The sequence below is a fragment of the Emydura macquarii genome, unplaced genomic scaffold (assembly GCF_026122565.2).
Source record: "Emydura macquarii macquarii isolate MOO-44397 ecotype Brisbane River unplaced genomic scaffold, CSIRO-AGI_Emac_v2 contig_1045, whole genome shotgun sequence".
NCBI classification, from domain to species: Eukaryota; Metazoa; Chordata; order Testudines; family Chelidae; genus Emydura; species Emydura macquarii.
This window is the reverse complement of record NW_027131182.1, coordinates 14,050,478-14,064,017: the sequence shown is the minus strand read 5'-3', so window position 1 is coordinate 14,064,017 and position 13,540 is coordinate 14,050,478. Positions and strand designations below refer to the sequence as shown.

The window sequence follows — 13,540 nt, the reverse complement described above, 5'->3', positions numbered from 1 at the left end:
GAGGCTGACGTTGATGGTGTGCACGGGTCGGTATTCCGTACCAGCAGATCCACCAGTTTGTAAAGTTTTTTGTCATGATTGTGAGTCTTGAAGCATGCTGCCTTCCCGTGGCTGGAATTCGTGGAAGACACATTGTCCTTCTTTGGTTTGGAAGAAGACTTACTGCCATACCTATGTACATGCTTCCTTACCGCCCAACTAGGCCCTTGCATGGGGTCTGTAGCAGTGGTACCACCAGAGCCAGACTCAATTTCCCAAGCCAGAGTCACACTCTGGCTGTCTTAGGCCAATATACATGGGTGGGGTTCCCCAGCCTAGGATCGACTAAGGCCTCGTAGTGATTTCCATGAGGTGCTTCTTAAGGTGGAGAGTCCGGCTTCCTTAAGTATGGCTTGGGAAGGACTAGCAAATACTACACATGAATGAAATGTGGGCTTCCACCAAGCAATAGAGACAGTGTTGATGTTCGTCATTGATTGAGAAGGAATGTGGGCAGAAAGAACAGATTGTAAATCCTGGCATCTTCGGCACAGTCCAATGGGGGATGAGGGGTAATGGTAAACGGATTCCCCCCAAAGTCTCAGTTCTACTAAAAATACTATTAAAAGCTAAAACTACATTAAAACAGTAAAAACAGCAAACACTAGAAGAAAAACTAACTGTATACAATTATAAATTTTTTAATGTGTGTCATAAATGAGAGGACACTAGTAGCTCTGACTTGGCCCATGCAGTGATGAGAACGAACTAGAGATGTGGTCGGTCCACCCTGCCCTTTATCACCTTGGGAAACCATGAGGCTAGATGAGTTGAGGCAAGGGCAAATGCGCAGACCAACAGACACTACTAATTTAAATTTCTCTGGCTCTTGATGCATGGCATGCATGCTTAAACCCTCAGTGGAATACAATAAAGTCCATCAATTGAAGAACTAGTCTTAGGTACAAAAGTAGTGGCAAAAGAAGGATACAGTTGTTAAAGTCAAGAGGTTTTAACAAAATTCAAGAGAATGTTAGATTTTATAATTAGGATAACAGTGTGAAGGACTGCTCTAGGAGTTCCTGGAGTTACATTTTAGCCCTAGGTTCCATGAAACATGCTGATTCTTTTGACATTTGGGAAATGAGTCTTTTAAAGCTATTACTTACATTTTGAAGAAGTTGTTCAAACCAGTCATACCCTGTATCTCTACAAGCTGCAACCTAAGAAAGAATATTTGGAATAGATTTATAAAAAAAGAAATCTGAAGAAAAATGTGATTTAAGTATTCAAAACAGGTTTAAATTTAAACTACAATGACAAGTATTTTTCCTTTACAAAAATTATTTTAGACTGTAAGATATCAGCAACAGAAACTATGTCTTCGGTATTTGAAATTTCTTTTTTTCCACATTTTAGGTGCTACCACAACTTATATATTAAATAACAATGATTAAATGAGTTTAAAGTTTTTACTTCAGTTGTAGGGTCACTGTCAGATAAAATTTGACCTAAATTTTAAGTTTCGTGAAAACTAGTTTTTGCAAAGCTTAAGAGCTATTAAAATATTTGACATATTTCAAATGGCCATGAATACAGTTTTTAAACAGGCCACAAAGATTTGCCATCATTGCAGGAATGTTATTGTGCTACTGTGTTAGCTCATGAGAACCTGAAGGTAAAATTGACTAGAATATATGAAAGTGTAACTGACTAGTCTCTTTTTATTGTCCAAGAACAAAGTAATGCATAAACTACGGTTTAGCTTACATATTGAACAGAAGATTTATCAGTTTTAAGGTATTTATAGTATGATAAGCAAATACATTTATTTTTAATTCATCAGGATTTTTAAACAGCATCTTTTAAAACAATAAATTTTACATAAGGACACGGGACTGGACAGGACCTCCTGGGTCACTGAGTTCAGTCCTGTGCTATCACAGGCAACCTAGTCACACAATCCCATTTATAAACTAATCAAGCTCCATCTTAAAACTAGTTAGATTGTTTGCCACTACTACTCCTTTTGGAAGGCTGTTCCAGAACTTCACTCCTTTCATGGTTAGACATCTTCTAATTTGAAGCCTAAATGTATTTATTGTTAGTTTACATCCATTTGTTCCAATGAAAATGTTGTTCTTTAGGTTAAATAGCTCTTCTCCACTCCTGATGTATTCATAGGGAACAACTATATCCCCTCTCTGCCTTCGTTTTGCTAGGCTAAATGACCCAAACTATGTCTCCTCTCATAAGATAGGATCTCCATTCCCATGTTCTTCCTAGTAGCACTTCTCTGCACCTGTTCCAGTTTGTATTCATCATTCTTGAATATGAGTGACCAGAATTATACATAGTATTCCAGGTGAGGTCTTACTATTGCCTTGTACAATGACATTAATACCTCCCTATCTCTTCTGCTAATACCTCACCTGATGTGATCCTAGAATTGCATTTGACTTTTTCATGGATGCACCATATTAGTGACTTAGTCATCCTATGACTGACTAATACATCCAGGTCTTTCTCCTCCTCTATTATTTCCAATTGATGAGCAGGGTTATAGCAGAAATTCTTGCTATTACTCCCTATGTGCATGCTTTGTATTTTGCACTGTTAAATGTCATTCTATTTTTATTACTCTAATTCTCTTGGTCATCCAGTTATTCCATTCCTCCTCCATTTGAAAATGCCTCCAAAATTTATGTCATCAGCAAGTCTGATTAGCACACTCCCACTTTTTGGGCCAAGATCACTAATAAAAACATTGAATAAGATTGGTCTCAAAATAAATCCTCGAGGAACTCCATGAATAACTTCTTCCCAGCCTGACCATCCTCTCTTCAGCACAACCCACTATCATCTCTCCTTTTGACATTTCCTTACCCACCTTACATGGTACCAATCCCTATCTTCTCCATTTTAACTAATAATTTCACATGTGGTACAGTATCAGACAGTACCAGACAGATGAGATCTATAGCATTTCCCTAGTCTAAAACAAATCAGTTATTTCAAAGAAAGATATAAGGTTAGCCTGGCAAGGTTTTCCTTCAACAAACCCATGTTGCATTTTAAACTGCACGTCTTTAATTGTTCTTTCCTTCAAAATTTGTTCTAAAACCTTGTATACTGTTAAGGTCAGACTAACGAGTCTCTAGTCACCTGGATCACTAATTCTTCTTACTGAAATAGCAACTAAGTTGCCTATTCTCCAGTCATATGGTATTATCCCAATGTGATATATTTATTTATAAAACTTTGCTTCTGGACTTGCAATTTCATATGCCAGTTCTTTCAGTGTTCTGGGGGAGATTACCTGGTTTTCTTTGAGTTTTGCTTCCACCCTTCCACCCATTTTATATGCTCATTCCCATTCTGATTCCCATCTTGCCTTTGCCCCTATGTTTTACATTACCATCCTTACTGAAGACTGAAGCAAAGTATTAATTTAGTTTTTTGGCCACATTTAGATTATCTTTAATCTTTACCCCATCCATGCTGGATAATGGACACACTTCTTTTCTTGTTCTCTTTTTATTTATATGGCTAAGGAACCATTTACTATTTGTTTTAATTTCCTTTGCAAGGTCTAACTCAATTTGACTTTTAACAATTGTCACCTTATCCCTTATGCTTTCTGATTTCTGAGACATAGGTTTCTGTGGATCAATGTTTTCTTTCATTCATTGTAAGTTCTCTGCTTCCACCTAATATCTTTTTTGAGGTGGTTATTCATTCAGTTAGATCTACCAAGTTTTTCCCCTTTACTTGAGATGCACATTTCTTTGCATGTTTGACTCAATGAAATTCCAAGCCTACTCCACATTTAAGTCCCTAAATTCTTCAGTCCAGTTGTCTTCACTAACTAGCTCTCTTAATTTCTCAAAAATCTGTCTTTTGATTAAAAGTTTGACCTGTTTTTATTTATCTTTCCATTTAATTTAAACTTGACTCAATCCAAGTTTATTTTCTATGACCAGCTTTTCTATAATATCCTCACTACTTATCAAAATCAAGTCTAAAATAGCATCACCTCTTGTTGTTTCACTGATTATTTTGGTTATACGTACAAACTTTTCATTTGACAAATGTGAAGTTTCTAAGAATCTGGGTTCAATTTGTTGCTGATATAAAGTTGATACAACCAAATCGCCATTCAACAGAGCTGTATGCACTTATGCCAGCAGGTATTCTGGCCCAACATTTCTTTCTGAATAATAACTTTTCAAATGGATTTTACACATCACATATGGGATACTTTCTTCAACTAAACTTTAATTTCTTTATCGGCTTTCAGTAGCACTGATGGCTACATATAGCTTTTTATTGTATGAAATAGGAGACCATTGTATACAATTGTAATTTTACTGCATCAGTTATCACCAATAGACTGATGAGTATTTATATAAAAATTTTCCTACAAGACTTTTGTTTCTTCCCAATTGCCAGATGAATAAACCCTTCACCATCTTAAGAGATGTAGCAAAAGGGCAGTACATATGAGATTTATAAAGCTGTCTGATAAGTCAATTACTTGTTTATTTTTCTATGTCATAAGAGGATTCAGCAATTAAAATTTCAAGACATGTTAAAAAAACACCTAATCAAATCCTGCATGTGATTCTTAGCTCAAATTTGTACAGCATACCACATCAGTGATGTTTAGAATTTTCCTTGTCATTGCCTCTTTGTCATTTTGGGGAGTTGGAGTAAACCAGAGTTTCTGGAATGTCTCATTCACCAGTTTCTAGAGAAAAAAAAATATTGCCAGAGATAGTTAACTTTATCTTGACATATACATTTCCATATTATTTCCCACATGAGTAGACTTATTGATGGTTTGTCATTTTACACAGAACTAGTGGAGCTAAATGAGGTCTTCTAAAAAGAGACGATTACTTAAGAAAGACTTGTATATGCTATCTTAGAAGTAGGCCAGACCAGGCCTGAGTCAAAAGGGGGCTCCAAGCTATATCTGAGCTCACTATTGCCTGGAAGGACACTTAAATATAATAAACTTATAAACTATCCATTATATTTAGTTTGTGATCCACTATAACTCCCATGTCCCTTTCCACAGTACTCCTTCATAGGCAGTCATTTCTCATTTTGTATTTGTGCAATTGATTCTTCTTTCCTAAGAGAAGTACTATACATTTCTCCTTATTGAATTTCATTCTGTTTATTTCAGACCATTTCTCCAGATCATTTTGAATTTTAATCCTATCCTCCACAGCACTTGCAACTCCTCACAATTTGGGAGGGTTTATTTATGTTAGTAAACAGATAGACATCTAGTGGAGAAAATCAATATCTGCAAGCAGAAAAGAAGGAAAATCTAAAATATTTTATTTTATTTTATTTTTGAGCTCCCTTAATTTATTTTTAAACAAAAACAACACTTCTGACATTAACCTATCAACAAGATTGTTGATTTTTTTTTAATTCACATTTATTTTGCAAAGTTAAAAACAAATAGAAATCATACACATACTAAAGAAACTCTGAAGTGCTTCTAAGGAAAAAAATCTAGATTTGTTATTTATTTTTCAAAATAAAAGAAAAATATAATAAATTGTAATTAAAAACTTAAAAGAAACATTCTACCCTACCTTAATGCCCTCTTCATCATTGACTCGGCGAATCATTTTCACACACATCTCAGTAATTTTGGGAAATGTTGGCTGTGCAATGCAGATATCCCTCAGAATCTTTATAACTCTCTTTCTGACACTGATACCAGTATCCTAGTGGGAGAAAGGAAAATATGCGTTAAAAAAAATCAGAAGTGTGAATGAATTTAAGTATAGTACACATTATTACCAATTAAAAGCTATCAAGCATGACTTGCAAAACATGTTAAAACAGTAACTAAGAAATTCTAAATGCCCCTATATGAAAGATAACATTGCTGTTTGGTAACTCTACTTCATTCCAGGGATCCTGGAGGTCCTGGTTATAGTCCTGTGAATACTGAATTATTGCCCCATTTTACATCCTCTCCCTCAAGAGCTCTACTTTTGTTTTGGTATTAAGGATTGACCTAAAACCCCTTCAGAGCCTGATAAAAGATGGTTATTAACCTTCTTTAATTGTTGTTCTTCAAGATGTGTTGCTCATGTTTATTTCATGCTAGGTGTGTGCGCGCACCACATACACCGATGCTGGAGATTTTTGCCTCAGTGGTATCCATAGGCCCAGCTCTAGCTCCCTCTGCAGTGGTGTGTGTATGCTCCAGTATACGGAGTACTTCCGGCCCCCCCTCCCTCTCAGTTCCTTCTTGCAAGAACTCCGACAGAGGGAAAGGAGGGTGCGTCATGGAATGGACATGAGGAACACATCTCGAAAAATAAGTTACAGAAGGTTAGTAACTGTCTTTTCTTCTTCTAATGCTTCTCATGTCCATTCCATGCTAGGTAACTCAAAAGCAGTACCTCTGGAGGTGGGCCAGGAGTTCATGGATGTGCCATTTGCAAAACCTACCTGCCAAAGCCCGCATAGTACTAGGCCAGCTGTATGACTGCGTAATGGGATGTAAAGGTGTGCACGAAGGACCAAGTTGCAGCCCTGCAGACGTCCTAAATCAGTACATGGGCCAAGGAAGCCGCAAAGGTGGCCTGAGCTCTTGTTGAGTGGACAGTCAAAATGGCAGAGGGCACAGCCTTCGTCTGTTCATAGCATGCATGGAAATTCTTTGGGATGAAACTAGTCAGTCTTTCATGTGTTTGGCCACCACTACAAAGAGCTGTGTGGAATTCCAGAAGGGTTTAGTTCTCTTTATATAGAAAGCCAATGCTCACTTGATGTCCAATGTGTGTAAATGTCTTTCCTCTTTAGAGCTGTGTGGCGTGGGAAAGAACACTGGCAGGAAGATGTCCTGGTTGACATGAAAATGTGACACTATCTTTGGCAGAGAAAAGTTGCAACTGGACCTTATCTTTGTAGAATACAGTATAGGGAAGCTCCGAGGTTAGGACCTTGATTTCTGAGTCACACCTTGCTAATGTAGTCGTCCCCAGGAAGGCAACCTTCCAGGACAAATGGAGCAGGATGCCATGGGCTCAAAGGGGGGCCCAGTAAGTCTGGAGAGGACCGAGCTCAGATCCCATGGAGGGACTGGATCTCTGACCTTGGGGAAGAGCTTTCCCAGGCCCTTTGGGAATCTGATTGTCATTTCGAGAGAGATCGAACTGCCCTGGATCTCCAGATTGCCGCTAGGTGTACATAATTGACGATGGTGCTAAGCTCTGCTGCTTCAGGTAGAGTAAGTATTCCAAGATGGATGGTAGAGGTAATCGAAACAAGGAAGGTTCATGCTCCCTCACCCAGCAGGTGAAGCATTTCCATTTTGCCAGATCATAGTGGAAGGCTTCCTGCTCTCCAGTAATACTCTCTGGATCTGGGTGGAGCAAGCTTGTTCCTGCTGGTTTAACCATGCAGCATCCACACTGTCAGCTGCAAGAAGGCTAGGTTCGGGTGCAACAACCAATCTTGATCCTGCAAGATCAAGTCCGGATGGGCTGGGAGCATACAAGGGGCTGTCACTGCTAGGTCCAGGAGCATTCCGAACCAATGTTGGTGGGGCCATGCAGATGCGATCATTATGACCTTCGCTTTGTCTCTCTTGATTTTTATGAGGACCCTGTGAACCAGAGGAATTGGAAGGAAGGCACAGAAGAGGTCTCCTGACTACCGAAGGAAAAAGGAATTGGGCAGGGAGCCGCTGTCGTGCCCTCTAAGGGAACAGAACTGATGGTATTTCCTGTTCTGTTTGGTCACGAACAGGTCCACTTGGGGAGTTCCCTACTTCTGGAAGATCATTCTTGCCACCTCCGGGTACAAGGACCACTTGTGGTGACAGAAGAAAGACCTGCTGAGGTGATCTGCTAACTTGTTCTTGACTCCCAGGAGGTGAGAAGCTTTGAGGTGGATTGCGTGCCCCACACAGTCTGAGAGCCTCCCTACATAGGGATGAGGATCTTGCTCTTCTAGCACTACTTTTCCTGACATTTGGGGAAGGAACATCCCCCAGGCCAGGTGGAGCGCCCTGAGCTCCCGGAGATTTATATGCAACCTCAGCTCCCTCAAGGGCCAGAGGCCCTGTGTCTTGAGTGGGCCAAGGTGCATTTCCCAACCTAGATCCAAGGTGTCTGACACCAAGGTAAGTGATGAGCACACAGCTACAAAGGGAATCCCGTCTGTCAAGTGCACAGAGGTTGTCCACCAAGCCAGAGAGGTAAGCACCCAGGGCGGGATCATGAGGACTATGTCCAGGCTGTGCCTAGCAGGAAAATAGACCAATGAAAGTCACATTTGAAGGGACATGAGATGGAGTCTTGCATGTTGTACCACGTCAGTACATGCTGCCATGTGGCCCAGCAATCTGAAACAAACCCTTGCTGTGGTGAGGGGGTGGGTAGTGACCTGAAGGATCAGGTCTGACAAGGCTTGATATCTGGCCTGTGGTAGAAATGCCCTGGCCCGGGTAGAGTCGAGGCCTGTTCCGATGAACTCTATCCTTTGCACCAGTACTAATGTGGATTTCTGCCCATTTACCAGCAGGCCCAGGTTTTGGCAGGTTACTCACAGCACCTTGATATTGTGCTGGACTTGAGCCTCCAAATACCCCTTGATGAGCCAGTCATCGAGGTCAGGATAGATCTGTATCCCTTGACATCTGAGGTAGGCCACCACTACTACCATGCATTTTGTAAAGACTCTTGGCGCGATCTATAGGCCAAAAAGAAGGGTTGTGAATTGGTAGTGGTCGTTTCCCACTATGAATCATAAGCAGCACCTGTGGCCCTGGAAAATGGAAATATGAAAATGTGTGTCCTTTAGGTCGAGGGTAGTGTACCAGTCTCCCAGATCCACAGAGAGGATGATGGAGGCAAAGGAAACCATACAGAACCTCAGCCTCTTCAGATTCTTGTTGAGGCGACACAAGTCTAATATGTGTCGCAGGCCTCCTTTGGCTTTCAAGATCAGAAAGTAATGGGAGTAAAACCCTTTCCTCCCTCTCAGTCATAGGAAAACTTTCCTCTATGGCTCCTCCCCACAGGAGGTTTAATACCTCCTGGATGAGAAGTTACTCGTGAGAAGGGTCCCTGAAGAGGGACAGGGATGGGGGTGGAAGAGAAGGATAGAAGTAAATTGCAGGGTGAATCCCGCTGCGATGGTGTTTAGAACCCACTTGTTCAGTGTTATGGCTGACCATGTGGGAAGGAAGGAAGGAAGGCGGTTTGAAAAGAAAGGCAGGGATGGGTCCTGGTCGGAGACTGCTAAATTACCCTCAGGCGCTCCCTGTCTGCCGCCTGATGAGTAGCAGTCTGAACTTGACTGCGGTGCAGAGGAAGGTTGGCCCTAACAGCATTTAAAGTTTTTGTTTCGCTTTTTATATGGCTTGCTTCTAGACTGGCTCGCAAACCTCTGTTGTTGAAGCCTAAAGTGCTTCCTAGACATCAGAACAATGTACAATCCCAAGGAGCAGAATCTTGCTCTCAAGTCCTCAAGGCTGTGCAGTCTGGCATCTGTCTGTTCAGAGAAGAGGACCGCACCATTAAAAGGGAGGTCCTGAATGGATTGCTGGACCTCCACCAAGAGGCAAGGTGACTGCAACCACGAGGTCCTCATTCACACTGCCGATGCCATGATTCTGGCCACTGAGTTCGTGGCGTTGGAGGCTGCCTGGAAAACAGTCCACACTAATGACTCGCCTCCTTCAGGATGGCCAGGAACTCTTGTCTAGACTCCTGAGGGAGGGAGTCCACAAACTTGGCCATAGAGTGCCAAATATTAAAATCATATCTCCCCAGCAATGCTTGCTGGTTCGATATGCACAGTTGAAGGCTTGTGGTCGAATAAATTTTCTGCCCAAGTGGTCCAGTTTTTTTGCCTCCTTATTTATAGGGGTTGAACTGCACTGCCCTGTCTATCCTTCTCATTGGCTTCTGACACTACCAATGATCCCGGGGATGGATGGCAGCATAGATGCTCGAAGCCTTTAGTGAGCACGTAGTATTTTTTCTCTCTGCCCATTTGGAGGTTGGGGGCAAGAAGGAGGGGTTTTGCCAATAGTCCTTAACCAACTTGATGATCCCTTCATGGATGGGGAGGGCCACTCTAGAGGTGGCTGTCCCTGCCAGGATGTCAAAAAGCAAGTCAGCCAGCTCCTTTAGATCCTCCACTTTCTGGCCCAGATTGGCTGCTACTTTTCTGAGTAGCTCTTGGGAAGCCCTAAAATCATCCTGGTGGACTGTGGTGGAAGATCCTGTTACTACCTCATCAGGGGATGAAGATGAGGATGCCCGGTAGAAGAGGAGTAGGTGACTGGTCCCCTGCCACTGGGGTCTCCTCCTCCCGGTGTGTCACCAGCATATCCTCTGCCTGGCCTGGTTCGTCATCCAAATCCAGTGATGGCGTGACACTGTTGCTGAGTGTCTTTCTGATGTCCTTGAGGTGGACTGATGTGGAGACCCTGGGACCGAAGGAAAACCCCACGGGTTCCGGAATTGCCAAGGCCCAGCTCATTATGTTGATGGCCAAGAGCCTGGTGGTAGGGCAGGGGGCAACCCAGGAGCCATGGCTGGGTATCTATGGCTTTATGGGAGGGACCCTAGTCTTCCTTTGATTCCAAACTGGAGGTCCACAGTGGCACTGATCTTGCCTCTGGTTCTCTGGAGTACTAGGTGTGGTTCAACGGTGCTGGGATTCCACTGATCAGTGCCAGAATTCCCTAGGGTGCTGATGTTCTGGCAATCAGTAGGAGTGCTACGGTGAATGCCTCTGAGTCTGGAGATAGGTGCCGAGGCCCCAGTGCTCTGTACCAGAGTTCTGGTCACCAGTACCAACAGTCAGGTGAGCGGCACCTACAGTCTAGCTGGTGGTTACTGTGCCTGGTAGACTGAAGAGGTATCATCATCCATTGCTGAGACAGCAATGGGCCCTGCAGAGATGGTGAGCAATGCCATGATACCGGAGATCCGCATGGGGGCCCCATCATGGGCTTGCCCCTTGACCCGCTCTTGGCCTGGTGTGGTGTCCCAGCACACGGGTCTGTCATCCTGAGGGTGGGCGGTATCAGGAGTGAAAGTAAGTCCACATACACCTGGAAGGCCCTGGGGGTAAAAGGCACTGCCAGGTACCAAGGGCCTCTGCCACTACCAGGCAATGGAGTGGGTTGTGAGGTGGGCTGGGAGAGAGCTCTGGGGCAAACCTAAATTCTGGGGGGTAGAAGAATGGCCCAGCATAGGTCTCACCTCATCCCCCAATCCTGACTTGCTCCACTTAAATGGGAAACGATCTCTTTCAGCATGAGTCTTCTTATGCCACTTCTTCAGCACTGGCAATGGTGACCGGTGCCAGGACGAACTCAGTGCTGGGGGAGAGCTTTAGGTTGATTCCGAAGTACTAGACACCGAATCTGATCAGATGAGCTTAGACACCAGTCTGAGGGCCAATTCTATCAAGAGTGCTCTCAACCTGATGTCACAGTCTCTCTTTGTGCAAGATCTAAAATTCCTGCTGATCCTGCACTTGTCCTGAATATGAGCCTCACCCAGGAAGCTCTAGTGAGGCTCATTCATGGGCATTTGCTTTTTACAGGATGCGCATGGCTTGAAGCCCAGGGACTGGGGCATGCCTTGTCCCAGGGCTAACCCGTGAACATGAGCACTTAATCACTAGAAACTTCTAAAAACTACTAAAAACAACTATTTTTTCTTGCTGAAACTATACACTAATGTAAGAAAAACCACTGAGAAGTGCTTGCCAAGGCAAGGACTTTCTAGCACCGTCAAAGGCACCAGGAGGGAGGGAGGGCTGGCAGCACCCTAGATACTGGAGCATATATGCGCCACTGCAGAGGACGCTATAGCCGGCCCTATAGATACCACTGAGGGAAAAATCTCCGGCACCTGTGCATGTGGCACGCACACACACGTAGCATGGAATGAGCAAGCACTCAAAGAACACCACAAATTAACTGGACAGAGATTATATTTCCTTCCTTTCCAGGAATCTGGCTTAGGAGCACCAAACTGATAATTAAAATGCAGGTGTTCTGCATGAGTGAGAAAAGATGGGTGAGGTAATATCTTTTATTGGACCAACTTTTGTTGGAGAGAGAGATAAGCTTTCGAGCCACACAGAGCTCTCTTCAGGACTGGGAAAGGTACTCCAAGTGTCACAGCTAAATGCAAGATGGAACAGATTATTTATCATAAGTAGTAAGCATATATATATATATAAGTATATATATGGCAGTGGATCAGTCACAGTAGCATGGCCTGTTAACACCTCTGCAGTAACAGGACAAAAAGGGAAGAGGTTAGTGGGTTACAGATTGTTGTAATAAGCCATAAATTCAGTGTGTCTATTCAGTCCATGATTATTAGTGTCTAGCAGAGTTCTGAAGGTAAGATCCCAAATATCTTTTGGAAGCATTGTGCAGGTTTCCTTTGAGGATGAGGACTGACAAGTCAGACAGAGTGATCACTTTGTGAAAAGTGTTTACCCAAAGGTGATGGGATGTTTTTGTCTTATCATTTTCCTGTGAGAGTTCATTCAGGGGCATAGTGACTGTCTGGTTCCATTCACACAGTTGTTATTGGGGCATTTAGTGCACTGGATGAAGTACACCACTATGACACTCTGACATGTTGTGACAGACATGTTTAGGAGTACAACTACTATGCCACTGGACTATTTCACTGTAAATCACTTTTTTGATTATTGCCTAAATACATTATAACTCACGTGTAACATCTTAAATTATAGCAACAAATGAGGCAAATAACTAAATCATTATTAGGTTTTCACTCTTCTGTCCCAAGTGGGGTATAGCAGGCTCTCTTTTTTTAATTAGCCCTCCTATTCAACATATATGTGAGGCAATCCAATGGTGACAGTGAGATGAGGGCTTCTGTATGTAGATTGCTCCAAGCTCTAAATCTCTCTTATCAGATTCAAACTGCAACTCTCCCAATGTTTAGAAGTGAAATCAGCTTGTGCACTAGCTTGCTGAAATGCTCAGATAAGACAAAGATATTATTGATTGGAAATAAATGAAAGAAATGGCAGAAGTATATCTGACTCTAACTGAGGGAGTTTTTCCATCTTTTCTTACTCAGGTTTGCAATTTGGAGAATTTTAGTGGATTCTTCCATGCTTCTTAATAGCCAAAGAGCAGCAATAGCAAGAGTACTTTCCTTCCCTCAAAATCAGCATTTGTTCAGAAAATGGCAACTATATTTTGTCCAACTGTGGACACTGCAAGTGTTATCCATGTCTTTTTTGTGACCTTGAGATTGATTTTCTGCAATATGCTCTACCATACATGGGACCACACCTGAAGATCATTCAAAACTTCAGCTATTGTAGTGTAACTTAATGGTGTTTTTCATAGGTAGCATATTGCACTTGCACTCCAGAGACTATACTAGCTTCCAACAAATTCATGTTCAGGTGCGTTTAACACAAAAATCTTGGCAATGATTAGGTTGCTGGTGTGCTGAGACTACTGCCTATTATGCTGACCAATTATGTCTCATTGTTTCTT

General features: G+C 42.4%; 1 protein-coding gene across 7 annotated transcripts in view; it reads right to left on the bottom strand.

Moving 5' to 3' along the window:
* The window catches only part of NIPBL (NIPBL cohesin loading factor), a 281,327-nt gene that overhangs the window by 33,520 nt on the left and 234,267 nt on the right, over positions 1 to 13,540 (bottom strand). For all 7 annotated transcript variants that reach the window (XM_067545538.1, XM_067545537.1, XM_067545539.1 and 4 more), the window contains 3 exons: positions 5,595 to 5,729; positions 4,631 to 4,729; positions 1,149 to 1,202 (listed from right to left, as the gene is read on the bottom strand). In XM_067545538.1, coding sequence (XP_067401639.1) covers positions 1,149 to 1,202; positions 4,631 to 4,729; positions 5,595 to 5,729 — 288 coding nt within the window. The remainder of the gene's footprint in view (positions 1 to 1,148; positions 1,203 to 4,630; positions 4,730 to 5,594; positions 5,730 to 13,540) is intronic.